Source organism: Anabrus simplex, chromosome 3, assembly GCF_040414725.1.
Source record: "Anabrus simplex isolate iqAnaSimp1 chromosome 3, ASM4041472v1, whole genome shotgun sequence".
NCBI lineage: Eukaryota > Metazoa > Arthropoda > Insecta > Orthoptera > Tettigoniidae > Anabrus > Anabrus simplex.
Window position 1 is genome coordinate 330,905,614 of NC_090267.1, and position 18,555 is coordinate 330,924,168.

An 18,555-nucleotide genomic window follows, 5' to 3' on the forward strand; every position below is an offset into this window, starting at 1 on the left:
TATTTTGATGGAAACACACCAACTTTGTGTGGCTGGCAGTAAGCTGGCTGGCAGTAGAAAAGGGGCCTGTCATTATAGTGATAACTGCACAACTCATTTTCGACTGGTTGTAGGGAAGTTGGCTGCCATTTTAATAAAAACTGCTCAACTGTAATCTGTCTGCAAGTAGGAAAGGGGGCATGCCATTGTAATGAAAATTCCCCAAATCGATTGGGACCACGGAGTAGGCAATGGGGCCTGCCATTATAATGTAAATTTCCCAACTCAATTGTGAATGGCAGTAGGCAAGTGAGCCTGCCGTTATCATCACAAATCCGTAACAAATACTTTACATTGGAAGCAAGGTATTGGGACCTCCTCATGCTGTTTCTCGGTTAACGTTAAGAGACATGCAATTTTAAAACAATCTTATGTACTGTATGTAAAGTATTTACTTCGATATTCGAATACTGTGTAGAATACTGTAGCGAAACACTAGTACATTTGCTAGGGTTTAAATAAAGGTAACTGTAATGGTAAGACAGAACATAGTGTATTGCATAGTGGAGGTGTACACTGGATACAATTTGATACATTAACTGAAAAAAATTGGCGCGAACAAGACTCGGACATCGGCACATCCGCACAGCCTGCATTTATGGCATTACCTCGCCTCGCTGAGCTAATGAGACAGCTCCGGCAGAGCGCCCAGTTCATGTGACCTGTGCTTGGCCACGCTGCACGCCATTACAGCATTGCCAGAGCCTCGTTTCTTAACTCGCATTTCTATTAAACCTATTAGTGGGACTAGGTTTAGCATGATAAACTTTCGTCATGAATTTCGACGAGGAACCGTATGCCGTCCTCCACGTGTGTTATTTTTTGTTCACCCTGTATAGCGCCACTTTCTGGAAGCCACTTAGACTTGACATTTGTGCAGTGTTTTCAAAGTTCAATGATTATTTTTGAACACACATCATATTTGCTGTATACATTAGCCTTTTCTACAATCGGTAATCTATAAAATATTATGTTTGTTTCAGCACGGCCTGTTTACAACAGTGCATAAATATTACACTCTGGAAGATTGGAAAGATTTTGCTGCCAATAATCCTGAGTGCCTTCGTTATGTAGCAGCAAGTTCGGGGACGGCTGGTGGAGACTTTGAACGACTTACTCAAATTCTCACAGAGATACCAGGTGTGACATTCATCTGCCTTGATGTTGCTAATGGTTATTCGCAGCATTTTGTTGAATATGTAAGAAAAGTGCGAGCTGCTTTCCCATCACATACAATCATAGTAAGTTTGAATGCTATAAATTGAATAATAATAAATTTTAAAATGTTTCTGATTGTGGATAGATCTAACTGTGGTATTTGGTATGGAAAGGAAGTTTAATTAAAATTATCTGTCTGTACTGTTGGGTATAGGAAGGGATGTACCGCTGAATGTGGTACATGGCTATTGTTATTATTCGAGTATGTGGTGTACAGAAAGGACTGTTGAGTATACTGCTTGGGTAGTGTCGTGTTACTGAAAGGTGGGGGGGGGGGAGATCTCATAAAGGTTTTGCCTGTTTTCCCACATGCTCCTTGCCATACATACATACATACATACATACATACATACATACATACATACATACATACATACATACATACATACACACACACATTTATTTATTTATTTATTTATTTATTTATTTATTTATTTATTTATTTATTTATTTATTTATTTATTTATTTATTTATTTATAATTCTATGAAATACTCACCTCTTTGACCCTTCTTCAAAATATGCCGTTTACATAAACATGCAGGCAAAACCACAAAAATTAAATTCGCTGATTTTTTTTGCAGAAACGAGACATAAGGGAGCACATTTTGAATGCATACTCTACCAACACAGTTAGACATCTATTGTCATCACTTTGTATGTTATAATGATGTAACTTGATGATCAAGGTATGTTTGTAATTTCAGTAATGTTTGTTTTGCCACATAATGTAAATGCCACTTGTTCATAACTGTTCTGTAGATTACACTGTACAACAAAACAAATACCAGAACTTGGAACTATCAAATATATATATATATTTATTGTGAACATACAGGCAGTAAGTCCAGTTACATTATTCACTCATACATTCTATATAAAAGTACTACAAATTAATTATTCATGTTATTGTGTGTGTTGAATTCGAAAATGCATTCCATTTTTTTTTTTAAATCACGTAAGGTTTTTTTCAGTGATGCCATCCCGCTTTTTGCCAATACTCGCCGGGTGGGCACTCCAGCACAGTTTGATTGTAAACATAAGATAAGATTGCAGGCAGACGCTAATGGAAGTTATCGGTTGAATGATGGATTTCCTGTTTACATTCTTTCCGAAAGATATATTGTTCCTCCACTGCTAAATGTATATTAGTATCAGTAAAACTCAGATGGTTGAGTGCTCAGCCTGGATGCTGGTTTGGACCTGAACAGCTCTGCCATCAGCTGTCATAGGTGGCCCAGGTGTCACCGAAGAGGTGTACTCGGGAAATGAGAAGTAAGGTAGTTTCCCCGTTGCTTTCCCCACTGAGCCAGAAGTTATTACATATCAGTCTGCCAAGCCCACTAAAATGCCCGTACCAACCGACTCCATGAGCTAAATTTTCACATCATCATTCATTACAGGGACTGACTGCATAAGGAATGGCATTACTAGTATCACTCATACCTCAGTCACTTTCATGTTGTCAAAGCCAAGGGTGAGGCTGAGACAGGTGAATGAATGTAACAAATTTGTTTTAACCTACACCAGAAGACATAGTGCAGTGTAAACACTAGGTGTTGCCAGAATTTTATTGATAATAATACAGTATATATTTAGCAGTGGAGGAACGATATACCTTTTGGAAAGAATGTAAACAGGAAATAGTCATACAACCAATGCCTTCCATTAGTGTCTGCCTCCAGTCTTATCCTATGTTTACATTCAGACCATGCTGGAGCGCCCACCAGTCGAGTATTAGCGAAAAGTGCTATTCCATCACTGAACAATGTAACCACAACGGTTTACACAACAAGGAACAAGAATGATAATAATTTAAAAAATTAAACTTCATGAGATTCGAGCGCAGTAAGTTAAATGGAACACACCCACCATATTAATACTCTGAAAACAGCATAGAGAAATAAATACCAGGTTGACCAACATTACGGCTATAGGAAAGGAAATGGGAAACAGGCTGGAAACCCTAGTAGGTCCGTGAGAAGTTAATGTGTTGCGGGGAAAGGAAATCAACGGTGATCCCTTTCTGAACACTACGTTTACTAAATTAACAAAGCAGGTTAAGTTACAAAACAAATTAATTACCAAAACAGCCAAAATAACACAGCGAATGGAAATCAGGTTTCTACCTTGCTTTCTTCTTGAAGTAATATTTAACCTAAATACAAATATATCTCATTACAATTATGTACAATAAATCGTGATAGTAAGTTAGGCGAATTGCAGACGATGGCCATTTGAGTTTACATTTAAGAAATAAATAAACGTGAAAATTACAGTTTACGAAAGTCCAATCCCTTATTAACCAAAAAAAAATTAGAATGGGGCATGTTTAAACATCTCCTAAGAGACATACAGTTACAACAAATAAAAAAAATTAAAATTAAATTTAACGCAGAGACCAATTAAGTTGCTGCCTTTCCTAAAACACTTCAGTAAAAGGTGCATAGCTTTAACTGTTCTACCTTAAATTGATGCTGAACTACTGGAGACAAACCCATGGTAAATTAAAACTTTACATATTACTTACAAGATGTGAAAACTACTCTGCATTTATATTTAACTAGAATTTTCACATCAGGATAGGGAATTGCCTCCGAAGATAAGATTGTTATGACTAGCTGAAAGGGCTAATTCATTGTGAAGTTAAAAATTGGCAAATGCAATATACCGTGGGCAAAAACCGGTGCCACGAACCTACTACGCTGGCATAGCAGGGGGAGAGGTGATACTCCCATGTGGCACGTCCCAGGTGGCAGATAGGGGGATTCTAACCGGCTTGCTGGCGGACTTGAGGGAAATAAAATACCTCTCGCGGACCAAACACACAACCCCCTGTGGGTGAGGGGCGCAGACGAAGAATACATCCACGGTATCCTCTGCCTGTTGTAAGATGCGACTAAAAGGGGCCCCAGGGGCTCTCAACTTGGGAGCATGGGTTGGCGACCACGGGGCCCTTAGCTGAGTCCTGGCATTGCTTCGACTTACTTGTGCCAGGCTCCTCACTTTCATCTATCCTGTCCTATCCCCCTTGGTCAACTCTTGTTCTTTTCTGACCCAACGATATTAGAGCATTCGAGGCCTAGGGAGTCTTTAATTTTCATGCCCTTTGTGGCCCTTACTTTTCTTCGTCCGTTACTTCATTTTTCAAAGTGACAGATCCCTACTTTTTTCTTCTTTTCTCTCTCTGTCTACCCTCTGTGGGTGGGGGATGCAGACGAAGAATACACCCACAGTATCCCCTGCCTGTCATAAGAGGAAACTAAAAGGGACGACCAAGGGATGATTGCATCAGAACCACGAAACTACTTATGATTAGTACCATCATGTGGGGAATGCCATGGGTCGCCTTTACTTGCGAGTAGTACCACTCTGTTACGTACTCGATAGTTTTGCGATTCATAGCAGTAGGACGGGATTCACTGTGGGTTTCCAGTACTTGTGATTAGTACCACTAAATGCGGAACACCACGGTCTTACGTTGCCCGTGATTAGTACCATGAAGTGAGAAACACCATGGGTCTGGGCGTTGCCTGTGATTAGTAGCACAATATGAGTGACACCGTGGGTCTTCGTTGCCTATGATTAGTACCCACTATATGCGGAACACCACGGGAATACCAGCGCCCGTAATTAGTACATCTAGGTGAGGAACACTATGGATTTGCGCTGCCTATGAGATTCGCCATTATGTGAGAAACACCAGAGGTCTGCGTTACCTGTATGATGTACAATACTTGTGAATAGTACCATAATGTTTGGAACACCAAGAGTTTACGCTACCTTTGATTAGTACCACAGCGTGAGAAATACCATGGCTCTCCTTTACTAGCAATAAGTGCCATTATGAGGGACCGTTGACATGGATATTGAACTCCTGTAGACAGCAAGCATCCTCGATTCAGGATTGTGCTTTGGAAACAGTCTCTTGGACCATAATATTGTTTCTGGTCAGGTGAGACATTGCGGGTCAGATCCAATTATTGTTTTAAATTCATATTCATTCCTTCATTCTTCATCATCATGTTTTGAATTCTGGTCAGTGGATGAATTTTGTACTTTTAAATTGACATTGCGTTTTGTCTCATTTCATACCATTAGGGGCCGATGACTTAGAAGTTAGGCCTCTCTAAACAACAAGCATCATCATCGTCATCATCATCATCATCATCATCATCATCATCATCATCATCATCAAACTTTGCTGCACATATTACAATTTATATTAAAATTTACATTTCAAGTTAAAATCCAAAAACATAATCAGAAATAGTGCTCACGCCAAGGGCCGGTAGTTGCTCCCTTCACCGGTCATAAATCAAAGACACACAAACTAGAGACGCTCTCTCGGAGCTGCAGGTAGCCGGAAATGGGGCAATCAGGAGATAACCAATTAAAGTACGAGAGTACACTAATATTCACAAATAAGAAACTAGGTTATTTTGACCAAAAAGGGCCCCTCATTTATTTTTTATTTTTTATGAGGATAGATCTTTACAACTTCCAGAACTTTTCTTTCTGATGAAACCGGAAATAACTAGAAACATCCTACTAACAGTGGCACGTCTAGCTACACCCTGCCACAAAAGTCATTACCTTAAGGTCTACAAATGCTAGTTACACTGTTATTTAAATTACAAAACTTCACACAATAACAAAATTAATTTTGTAGAGTTCCAGAATATCTTATACGCATAATTTCTTCAAGTTATATAGATGTTTTACAGAGTTGGAGAAAGTTTTATGGCTAATTTTAGTTTGACTTTATTGATGATTTTGTTGATCATATCTGTATTAAATCCGTTGAATCTGGCTATTTCTTTTATGAAATCTAGTTCTTTTTTAAATTATTTGTTGAAAGAGGGATTTTTAATGCCCTGTATGTTAAACTGTAATATGTGGTGTGCTTATGGGAATTTGGGTGTAATGATTTGTTTTTTATAGTTTTTTGCTTTTTATCTTTTTCTCCAATAAAACCCAACAAACCAAAATACGCAAAGTTCACATTTACCAACCCAAAAAATCCACCAAATTACCAATCCTTTAAAAAACACGAGGTAAAAGTTGCTTACACTACGAAGAACACAAATCAAAATTTATTTTTTAATCATAACTCAATCAATTCACTAATAATATATATTCAGGCTCAGGCATATATAGACTCAAATGCTCAGTATGTACTTTTTCTGATGTTAGCCAGACTGGCTGCAGCTTCTCACCTAGATATGCAGAACATTTCAACGCCCAAAAACATAACAAGTTTTCTGCGATGAGTAACCTCATGAAAGATACAGGTCATGAATATACTACAATAGATCGGGATTTACAAATCTTAAAAATAATTTAAAAAGGTAAGCTCATGACGGAATATGAAACCTTAAACATCTTTCTAGACCAACAATTTAATGAGGACAAAACCTTAAATGATGTAATAGATAATAAAATTCCTCTTTAGGAACAGATCTCAGTACTATCGCAAAAATAATTTCTTCACAATAGTATTTTTAGAAAATATTTAGCACTAAATCAATAAACACTCCCATCAGTGCAACACACACACTACTCCCCTCCCTTCCTCCCGCTACCGGCAACTCCCCTTCACACGCAACCAATAAGCTCTTAGCCATGCCTTCTCAATCTCAACCTTCCTCCACCAAGACTCCACAAATACAACACGCGAAGTAAGAGCTCGGCAGCTGCCAGTAGCTCTAAAGATCTCAACATAACGAGTTAACATCTTAGCGGTCGAATGGGTAAGTGTCAACATTTTTCATTCAACTTCCACTATTAGCCCCCTCGTTCCAATTATGGCTCTTCAACATATTTCATAAAAAACTTTTTAATTACAGACTTTCATCACACACTTGGCTATCTACCGATTGACAACAACTTTTACAACAACAACGTTCCTTTTTTTTTTTTTGACTAGTACTCTTACTCCAACACGTCCAACATCAAAGAGCTACACCAATTCGAAGCACTTCACATAAACACCGTATCAAAGAAGATGGCCCAATGACGTCTACAACAAACTTTAATATGGCCTACGGTATCCAGCATTCAACTAATACTATCTAAAAATGAACTATGCCATATGAAAATTCTTCAAATTTATATGTACATAAATGCAAAATTAATACATTTCAACTTCAAGAAACGACTGTCACGAGATAAATTTTAATGTTCAACATTGCTCAAGTTTTTGACAATTAATTGGAATGCACTTTCCAGTTTTTAACCTTATTGTAATAACCTTTAATATCAAGAATCAACCACCTTATATCATAATTTCTCAAATAATTGTTACGTTTTTTAGACTCAAATATTTTTTATTTTATTTTTTTATTTGATTGATAAATAGGGTTCCAGAGAGCAAGAGCTCTGTCAAGAGGAACAATACCTAGATAATCACAACAATGGCGGATTAATGCATAAGGTCTAAAAGTGAAAGAGTAATAATAGTGGTTTTACATATACTTTAAGTATCACAATTTACCTAATGGATAGGATTATATTAAGTGGATTATCATCAGAGTAACAATACAGGAGGAACAACTTTTTGACTTTTAAGATTTGGAAATGAAAATATCAGAGAAATAACTGTTACACATTTATAGTGCCTAACAGGTACTTCTTAAGCTTATTACGAAATGGCACAGTTTTAGAGATGATTGCTATGTTGTCAGGAATGCTGTTATATTCAGATATTAGTAAGTGTTGCACTCCCTTAGTGCCAAACCTTGTTGTATAATTTTGATGAACATGTAATTTATTTTTTTGCCTTGTCTTATATGAATGGATGTCAGTGACTTTAGGAAATTCAGAGTTGGTGAACATTTTGTTATGCAAGACTTTATGAATAAGAAGTGATGCGTTTAATGAGATTAATTTCTTAAGAGGTAATATATTTGTTTCAGAGTACATTTTATTTCGAGAATATAGTTGATGAAATCCATACATAAATCTAATAACCCTGTTTTGTAAGACCTCCAAAGTATTTAAGTTATTTTGGGTTGCTTTGCCCCAAATGAAACACAAGTAAGAAAGTCGAGATTGTATCATTGTGAAATAAATTAGACGAAGAGTGTCAATTGTTAGTAGGTACTTAATCTTGCCAATGATACCAACCAAGACAGAGATTTTATTTTTTACGTTTAATATATGAGGTATCCAGGAGAGGGCACTATCAATTATTAGTCCAAGATATTTAACTTCTTTAACCCATTGCAACTTCGTAGTGCCAAATAATATATTTGTAGTTGCATTTAGGTCATTTTGTGATTTATCGAACATCATACACACAGTTTTTGAGTAATTGGCTGTTAGCAGATTTTTTCTCAGCCATTCATCTAAGAATTTGATGAATAGAACAGTGAAGTATCATCTGCCAAAAGTGATATTTTACCCTTAAAAGAACACAGGGCTATGTCATTAATATATATAAGAAACAAAATTGGACCCAATATGGAACCTTGTGGTACACCAAAGCAGATCTTTCGTAGCTCACTTTTATTCATGCCAATCTGAACATATTGTTGTCGATTTGATAAGAAATCCTTAAATCAGAGCAGCAAGGGACCTCTCACACCTGCCTTTTCCAGTTTGTATATCATAAGTTCATGGCTAACAGTATCAAAAGCCTTTTTTAAATCAATAAACAGCCCAGCAGTCTTGTAACCTTTATCAATATAATTTTGAAGCTCAATTATAATGTCCATTAAGGCAGGATTCACCCCAGCCTTTTCTCTGAAGCCATATTGAAATCTGGAAAAATAATTGCATTTTTCGAGGTAACTAATAAGCCTAACTTTGACAACAGTTTCTAAGATTTTAGATAATTCAGGTGGTATTGAGATAGGTCGGTAGTTTCCAGGGTCGGATCTATCATTCTGTTTGTGTATAGGAACCACTCTAGAGATCTTTAATGAATCAGGGACAATGCCTTTTGCCAAAGAGCAGTTGATAAATTCAGATATTGGACCAGAGAGTGCTCGATTACAGATTTTGAGAAGTTTACTAGAAATACCATCACTAGCAACTGAGCGAGCATGTTTGAGAGAATTGATTATTGTAGACACTTCTTCTGGAGAACATGGTTCTAGGAAAAGGGAATTAGGATGATTATTGATTGTAGCAGTATGTTCAGGATGTGGAACAATATTTGAAGATAGTGTGGCAGGGACTGAGATAAAATTATTATTCAGGGCATTACAAATGTCACTTTTGTCTTCAAAACATTCATTCCCTAGCTTGATACGTGTAATATTGATTGTTGACTTTGAAGGTTTACCAAGAACTTCGTTTATGAGTTGCCAGGTGTGTTTAGTGTTGTGTAGATTGTTTTTAAATTGATTATCATAGTATGACTTCTTGAGAGTCCTTTTCAGGGTTGTAACTCTATTGCAGTAACTTTTATATTCTTCTTTAATTATACTGTTGTGTGGGTGTTTTCTCACTTTACTGTAGAGAAGTGCTTTATGCCTGCAGAGTGATGCAAGTTCTGGTGTGCACCATGCATTCAGAATGGTGTTTGCATTTTGATGATGAAATTTTCTAACTGTTGATGCATAGTCAAGACCACTTTGAATGTATCTGGTTAAAGCAGCATATGAAGCATTTAACTTATGTCTCCACCATCTACCCACTGGAATTGGTGTTGCTCAAAATATGATCTAGCCCTTTCATAATCTATATGTTTATATGAGTGTCGTTTTGGCTCACTGGGAGTAGGCCTATAATTAGATGTTTTTGAAATATCTAAACTAAAGAGCAAGAGATTATGGTCACTCATATCATCAATTATGTTATCTACAGACCAGTTATTAAGTTTTATGCTGCATAGAAAGTGGTCGATTAGTGAGTTGTTCGAACTCAGTCTGGTAGGGTATATTGTGTTACAGTTTTTAAGGCCATAGCTCTGCATGAACAATTTATATTCATTAGTTAATACTGCATTTGAGAGTAAATTTATGTTAAAGTTACCAACAACAATTATATTTCTATGTTTTATTTTGTTGAGTATTATTTCTATGTCATCACATACCTGTGTCCAGTTTGAAGTGAATGGATTGTAAACAGCTATAATAATATAACTACACCCTGACTTAGAAATCTCCAGAACCAGAATATTATGATGCTTTTGGACATTATAGATGATATTACATTGCCACAATTTGTTTTTAGCGTAAATTGATACTCCCCCACCCTTAAGTGATTTTTCAGAAGGAATTCTAAAGGAATGAAATGCTTCATAACCTGTGATATTGTAAAAGTTAGACTCATCACCATTTACAGACAACCATGTTTCGACAACAACTATAAAATCTATATTCTGAATTAACTCTATGCGATCAGCAATCATCTCTAACTTACCATTTCGTATGCTACGAGAATTGAGATACATTATTCTCAAGGTTGGAGCAGTTGTTCCAAGTGAGGTAACCAAATCACTATATTGAAAGTATGAGTTCCATTGTCTTTCTGTCATTAGTGTAGTTTAAAAGAAGAGGAAGAGAAACAAATATACATAAATATAAAACATAAGAAGGAATCTGTGAAGACTGACAGCTCATTTAGGCCTAGATGCTGCGAGCCTAATCAATTTTTCAATATCGTCTTCACATTTTATTGTAAATACTTCGAGGGAGGTGGCAGAGATTTTTGCCAGAATCCTCCCTTGTCTCACAAATGCACGTTCAAAGCCAATAGTATACCACAGCTAATATTGTAATGTAGTTGTATAATGACCTCTCATACATTTTACAAGACATCGTTATATATCAATAATATTCATAAGTCATTTCCAATTAGGTATGTGATTTATTCATAAGGTGATACTGTGGCTGATGATGTTTACTATTGGTAGGCGAAATATGTACTATCCAATATATTAATTTTCATGTTGACAATTTAATAAGGACAAAGTCCTAATTTTTAATATTGTATTGTATTGAATAGGTGGGTAAACAATAAAAATAAACTAGTTTTATTTAATACAAATTCTATCAATACGGATCCAAAAACGATGTTTATCCGTGTAATAAGTTGTATGTTCCGAACTGTCTGGAGAGATGGCGTGAAATGATATTAATAGACAAAGAAGATTCATTGGAGCTTTTAAAATTATGCTAGATCATAATATGAAGTTGGAATTCAAGAGGACAAATTGGGGCAAATATTCATTTATAAAACGAGGAGTAAAGGATTAGAATAATTTATCATGGGAAATGTTCAATAAATTTCAAAGTTCTTTGAAAATATTTAGGAAAGGCTAGGTAAACAATTGATAGGGAATCAGCCAGCTGGGAGACAGTGCTAAATGCAGTTCATTGATTGATTGATTGATTGATTGATTGATTGATTGATTCTGAGTCTAAGTAGGTGGGTTCCATCCTGACTCAATCCGGTGGTATTTGAAGGTGCTCAAATATGCCACCCATCTGTTGGTTGATTTACCAGCGCATCGAAGGACTGAGGAAATAATTTCTGTCATGTCAACATCTCCAGAAACCATAAAAGTAGTTTGAGGGAGATGTCCCATTGTTGGCCTTAACCCTCTTAGTGCAATGCCAGTTTAGGTTCGCTATGTTAAGAATGCCACCTGGTTTATGGTCCAGTTTGCAAGATATTTGAATATTACACCAAATTGTTCAGAAAGGATTGCTGTCTTGATATTGATAATGAATATTGTCAACTGAAATATTTGATGAAATAACTAGGCCAAAGTGGATTATAATTTTTAAGATTTATACCTATAAACAAGTTACCTAATCAGTTTAGACACTCATCTAAGGATGGTATGGTAGGATGTCTTATGATGTGTACTCATAGTCATAAGTAAAAAAAATCCCAGGGTATTTCCTTATTGTTACACACAACACATCTTTTAGGTTAAGTCATGAAAGTCTGGAGGATTTGAATCTGTTGGATGTTGTGCCAAAGGAGAAAGCTTCTGTTTTGAAATCCACTCATATTCCGGAGTTTCAGTAATTGAGGATATAAATCTTACTAGTGATTATTTTCCTATCATAATTTTCCTTATATACATCACCATCAACCCACACTGGCTTGCTAGAGTGGAGAACTGATGATGATGATGCAGATATCACCATCAGCTTCATATCTTGTAGCCATTTTACAAGCAAGTCCAGAAATACTTTGTAAAGCGTGCACCAAGTTCAAGTACTAACTCCAGAACAACAGTGCACGGTGGCAAGGTATGGGCAATAATGGAAATCACACGCCTTTGTTGCCCTTCAGCAACCAGCTTTGACTCCCATCAATGAAGTAATACTCAGTAATAAGTGTTTAATGAAGCACCTGTAAGAAGAGTGAGATTGCGCTCCTGGCAATTTTAGCGAGAGTCGGGTGGAGCGTAATTGTACTCCTTGTTACTCTTTAAGAGTTAATATCCATAAATTCAGGTTAAACAGATATGACTTAGCTGTTTAAAACTGTGTACATAGACCAGTTCATAAAAGAATATGGTAATCTTGAATTGTATCTCATTTATCAGGCTGGAAATGTCGTGACTGGAGAAATGGTTGAAGAGCTTATCCTGTCTGGTGCAGATATTATCAAGGTGGGCATAGGTCCCGGTTCCGTATGCACTACTCGTATGAAGACTGGTGTGGGCTACCCTCAGCTCAGTGCTGTCATTGAGTGTGCTGATGCAGCCCATGGACTGCAAGGACATATTATTTCTGTGAGTTGATTTAATAGAGATGTATAGTATTGATATCCAAAAATTTCAAAATAATAAACAAAATAACAAAAAGCAGCTCAAATCTTTGAACTACTGACCTAGTAATATTGGTGAAATAATGAATGCTTATTGTTTGGTAATGATGATATAATTGAAAACAGTATTAAAATTATACTTGAAAGCTTGAAATATTTCTGTTCACTTTTGTCCTGATATTTCTTATTGCTTTTGTTGACAGAAATAAAACAAATTTTATGTATTGAAGGGGAAATCTTTATTCATGAAAATATCCTCCATTTTTTCTATGAAATCTGTTAAGAATATTCATATATATTCATATGACTCTGGCTGAGCCACCATCAAGTAGCGCCACCTACACGCTCCATCTCCATAATCTCCATCTCTGTTGTTTTCACTGTATCCATCTGCGATCTACATATGTAATAGTGTCATTCTAATATAAACCATGCTGAACTTATTACTTTCCGAAATATCCTGCATTTTCAACAGGTTACCGGCCCAGGATGCACTTTGGAAAGTGATAAGATACACTGAAATACAGGCGTGTGGAAATATCGTGCCGCAAATGGTTGACGAGGTTGAGTTAAACATTTAGCCAAGTGTCTTCTGCGAAGTAATAATGTATGAACATGAACACTTTTCAAGTATGGTGTGCATCGAGACGTTGTCAAAGGACAACTTTGACATGTCGACAATTCACATGAAGGCTTCAAAGAATGAGTGAAGATGGGGACATATGTGATCATTTGAGGAGATTTATCAACGCCACGGACAAGCTGAATGGTATGGTCGTGGCAATCAATGATGATTTGGTATCCATATTACTTCTGTATAGCTTCCCAGTCAGTTTCGAATACTTTCGGTGCACGATAGAATCTCGCAACAAACTTCCAAAGCCCGAAGTATTACGCATAAAAATTGTCGAAGAAAGTGACTCGAGGAGCAGTGACCGAAACAACATGATGCAAAGCTGTATGACTGTTGAAGGAAAATACAAGAACAAGAATTATAGAAAGCCCACAAGCAAGAAAATAAAGGCGAAAAAGGAGGATCCACATCTCTTCCTTGCTCTTGTTGTAAAAAGATAGAGTCATAAGGCGAAGGAGTGAAAATCATGTAAAAATGATCATGATAATGCTCATAAGGCCAAAGGAAGTACCTTGCTATATATTACATCAGAACTGAACTCATGCATGTTCGTGATGGACCGCGTCACAGATAAAATGTGTGCCTCGACAGCGGCTGTACATCGCACATGTGTAAAAATCTGGACTATTTTTCACTAGTAGAATCCAATGTTTCTGACAATTTAAGGTTAGCGAACAGTTGTATGACAAAAATAAGTGCAAAAGGTATTTTCAACCTATGTGATACATTATACATACCTGATCTGTGTACTAATCTACTCTCAGCCAGAAAGATCGTAGACAGGGATCACCGTGTAGTATTTGACAAGACATCTGCTCAAGTTACAGATGTGAACGATAGTACCTTATTCGTCACACATAGAAAAGACAGACTTTATTACATTAATGGGTCATACACCGAAGAACAGGGAAAAATTGCCCGAGCTGAAGATATGTGAAAAGGGTCTATTACGGACTGGCACATTCGATTGGGACATCTAACCGTAACGGGTCTATGTGAGACAATGAAGAATAAAAGGATAGAGGGATTCAAAGTCATTGACACTGAAGAGGATTTTGAATATGAGATCTGTCTCCAAGGAAAGATGACGCGTACCTTTTTACCGAAGAAGTTACATAGGAGAATGGAACCAGGGAAATTGATTCACTTTGATATTTGTGGCCCTATCAGGGCTTCTTCAAATGGAAACGTGCGTTACTTTGTCACATTCGTCGATGATGTGACTGGTTGGTGCAAAGTGAAGTTTCTTCGTCAGAAAAATGAAGTTGTTAATAAGTTTCAGGACTTCAGAAAACATTTGGAAACACAGAAAAAAGCGAAGATAAAGAAAGGAAAGCAATGCACCATTTGAGCTCATAGCTGAAGCCAAGAGGATGCTGAACAAGATTTGTGTGTACCATATTTAAAAGGCTCTGTGTGGCTTGACGCAGGCTGACCACTATTGCACCAACGCTTGAACAAACAACTACTAAAATTTGGTGTTGAACCAATGTCCGGCGATTCGAGCGTCTGTGTGAAGGGTTCAGATGATGTTGCTCTCCTAATCATAGTTTAGATTGATGACATTTTAGTTTTGTCACGGAACTTGAGAGAAATTGATGAGATCTACAAATTTCTACAAAAGTCGTTTGAGGTCAAAACCTAGGAGAGATTAATTACTCTCTCGGGATTGAGTTTTCTCAAGATGAATTCGGTATCACCTTGGAACAGAAAAGTTACATTATGGACATCGTAGATTGCTTCTGAATGTCTGATTTCAATCCAGTGGCCACACCAATTGAAAGTGGAATTAAACTATCAAGATCGAGTACTTGGTCCAAGAATTATGGTAAAAGGCCCTCATACAGAGAGCTCCTAGGTGCTTTTATGTACCTGTCAACTGCAACGTGTCCAGACATATCTCGTGCAGTGAGTGTGTTAAGCCAATACTATGATTTTTTTGGCAAAGAACACTGGCAAGCGGCAAAGAGGGTACTGCGGTACCTGAAGGGTTCTTCTGACATGGGAATCACTTTTGGAAGCAATACCAGTAATTTAACTGGCTATGTAGATGCTGATTAGGCTGCATGGATCAACAATCGCATTGGTTGTGCCTTTACAATATATGGCGGAGTCATATCTTGGGAATCCAGGAAACAACGGACAGTGGCATTGTCCTCAACGGAGGCTGAGTATATGGCCTCGAGTGAGGTTTCAAAAGAGGCAGTGCCCTTACTACGACAAGCAAGGGAGATAGGCATTAACAGCGTGTTGACTGTACAGCTATATAACGACAACATAGGAGCTCAGAAGCTTGCTGGAAATCATGTTTTCCACTCTTGGACTAAGCACATTGATGTGCAACATCATTTTGTATGAGAGTTTCTTTCATCTGGGGACATTCATCTCGAATACTCGTCAACTGAGAAGATGCCTGGAAACATATTAACCAAGGGACTACCGAAGGACAAGCACTGGAAGTGCTCAGAATGTCTGGGTGTCAGAAGACTGAAACATTGAAGCTGGTTAAGCCTTTGAGAGGGGGTGTTGAGAATATTTATATATATTCATATGGCTCTGGCTGAGCCACCATCAAGTAGTGCCACCTACACACTACGGTTTCTTTTTCCATTCTGACAAGTCACGATTATAATCTCCATGTCTATTGCTTACACTGTATCCATCTGTAATTTACATATGTAATAAATAGTGCCATTCTAATATAAGCCTTGCTGACCTTATTACTTTCCAAAACATCATGCCTTTTCAACAAAATCTCTCTTTGATTGTCTTAAAATTTGTCCTTATAGAACTAGAAAACAGCAATAAAATGATTATATTATTATTGTGGAATTAGGGTAAAGTGCCGTCTGACTGGGTGAAAGACGTAATTCCACCATTCTAAGTATATGCAGGGGAACTGGAAGAATTACAGTACCGGTAATTAACAAGTTAGAAAAAAAATCAGCATACCAGGCAAGGTGTTTACAGATAATTTTAGGTAAGATAATGAAATTCACCGGGCGAGTTGGCCGTGCCGCGCACATCTGTGAGCTCGCATCCAGAAGATAGTGGGTTCGAACCCCACTGTCAGCAGCCCTGAAGATGGTTTTCTGTGGTTTCCCATTTTCACACCAGGCAAATGCTGGGGCTGTACCTTAATTAAGGCCAAGGCTGCTTCCTTCCCATTCCTAGGCCTTCCTTGTCCCGTTGTCGCCATAAAGCCAATCTGTGTCGGTGCAACGTAAAGCAACTAGAAAAAGAAAATTGAAATCAGTGGTGTAAATTAAGTTGGATGGAATTAGTGTGACTTCATACGGCAGACAGGATGTCAGGAGAAGGCTGTGAATTGACTGGTGATTTGTTTACATGCTTACTCTTTTTATAATCGGTATTGCGGTTTTCTTGTGATATTCTTTTACATCACTACAAAATTTATTGTGACTTTAGAGAGTTTTTTCATGTTTAATAAGAATGGTTTTGTTGCTTTTGTTAAGTTAGTATGGCAATTTTATGTTGTACGCCCTGTCCTTTTGTTTACATGATTGCTGCAAAACAATGAGGTTCATGATATTACTATTTTATAAAAATTAATAGGTTCTCTTTATTGGTTTTATCTTTTGGATCACTTTGTTTCAAGGTTTTTATTCATTTCTTTTTTGGAAGTTTGTGGTTTTATGGTTTTGTTTGAATTTTAAATAAGATTTACATGAATGTTTGGTATGTAACCTCACAACAACAATGGACAGAAGAGATACATTGCAAGCTAACTGCACATTGTAAAAGGAATTTAAAAAATATTACTGGCCTGCACATACAGTTATTGAAGTTGCATTGAGACAAATAATAATATACTCTAGTTTGTCATGCTAGCTACACTGATTTATTCTTACCAGCATTGATGGTAGACCAACCATCATCATCTTTGGACATAGGAGTTAATTCTAACCTGGGGAAATATTATTGCCATAATTACTATATAGAGAATGTGGTTCAGAATCAGAGTATTTTAAGTTCTAACAATAATATTTGAAAATATCATCAACGGGGAGGAACACCATGACCATAATCCTGAATTGAAAGGACCTGACACTTGCCCGTACCGTGGTAAAACATTTTGTGGGCAATATTCATATAGTTCCTGTTCATCCCGAAATACACAAGCAAAATTTTTACCAGTGATATGGGGTGCAGGATGATCCGATACCCCATCCTGTCAAAAATTATAATTCAGACACTAATTCTGATGAAGATAATTTGATGTTTTGGGAGAGCAACAGTTCTTGGAAATTTTAAATGGAGTTAAAGATGATGGTAAACTTGACAACCGAATAGAGAAGTTTGCTGAATATTTGTGTAGGGCAACATTAAAACGCAAAGGTCCTGAACATTCAGAAGTAAAATATTTGAGAGCTTGAGAAGCTAGGCAAATTAAACGTGAACTATCAAAATATTTTAATGTTAGCAATCATTAGTACCATGATAAATGGTTTAGGAGAAAAAAAGAAATCAGTATAAATATGAGCTCATTCAACATTATTACTATTTTAGAAGGAGGAAGGCCATTCAAAATATCATTACAGATACTGAGGGTAAACAGTGTACAATTCCTGCTTTGTAAGTTTATAATTTTTATTCAAATTCTATAGGCGCAGAAAATCCTGCTACTCTAAATAACCACAGTTTTTCTGAAGATGAAGATGTGACATAACTGTTCCATGACAGACAAGGTGATTCAGTGAGCAATGAAGTGAATAAATGTTGATGTTGCTCCTGGTCCCGATCGAGTATTTCTTAAGGTTATTAAAGAAATCAAATGATAAAAAATCATTTGGTATTAGCAAATATAATGCTAACCTGCGATTATGTTCCATGAAGCTTTAGAAGAGGTTGTATTATCCTGTCATTTAAATTGGGAGACCCAAACGTAAGTAGTACCTGTCTTCT

General features: G+C 36.8%; 1 protein-coding gene across 1 annotated transcript in view; it reads left to right on the plus strand.

Moving 5' to 3' along the window:
* Positions 1 to 18,555, plus strand: part of LOC136866327 (GMP reductase 1) — a 123,880-nt gene that overhangs the window by 66,110 nt on the left and 39,215 nt on the right. The window contains exons 3-4 of the mRNA XM_067143177.2: positions 1,023 to 1,280; positions 12,772 to 12,960. Coding sequence (XP_066999278.1) covers positions 1,023 to 1,280; positions 12,772 to 12,960 — 447 coding nt within the window. The remainder of the gene's footprint in view (positions 1 to 1,022; positions 1,281 to 12,771; positions 12,961 to 18,555) is intronic.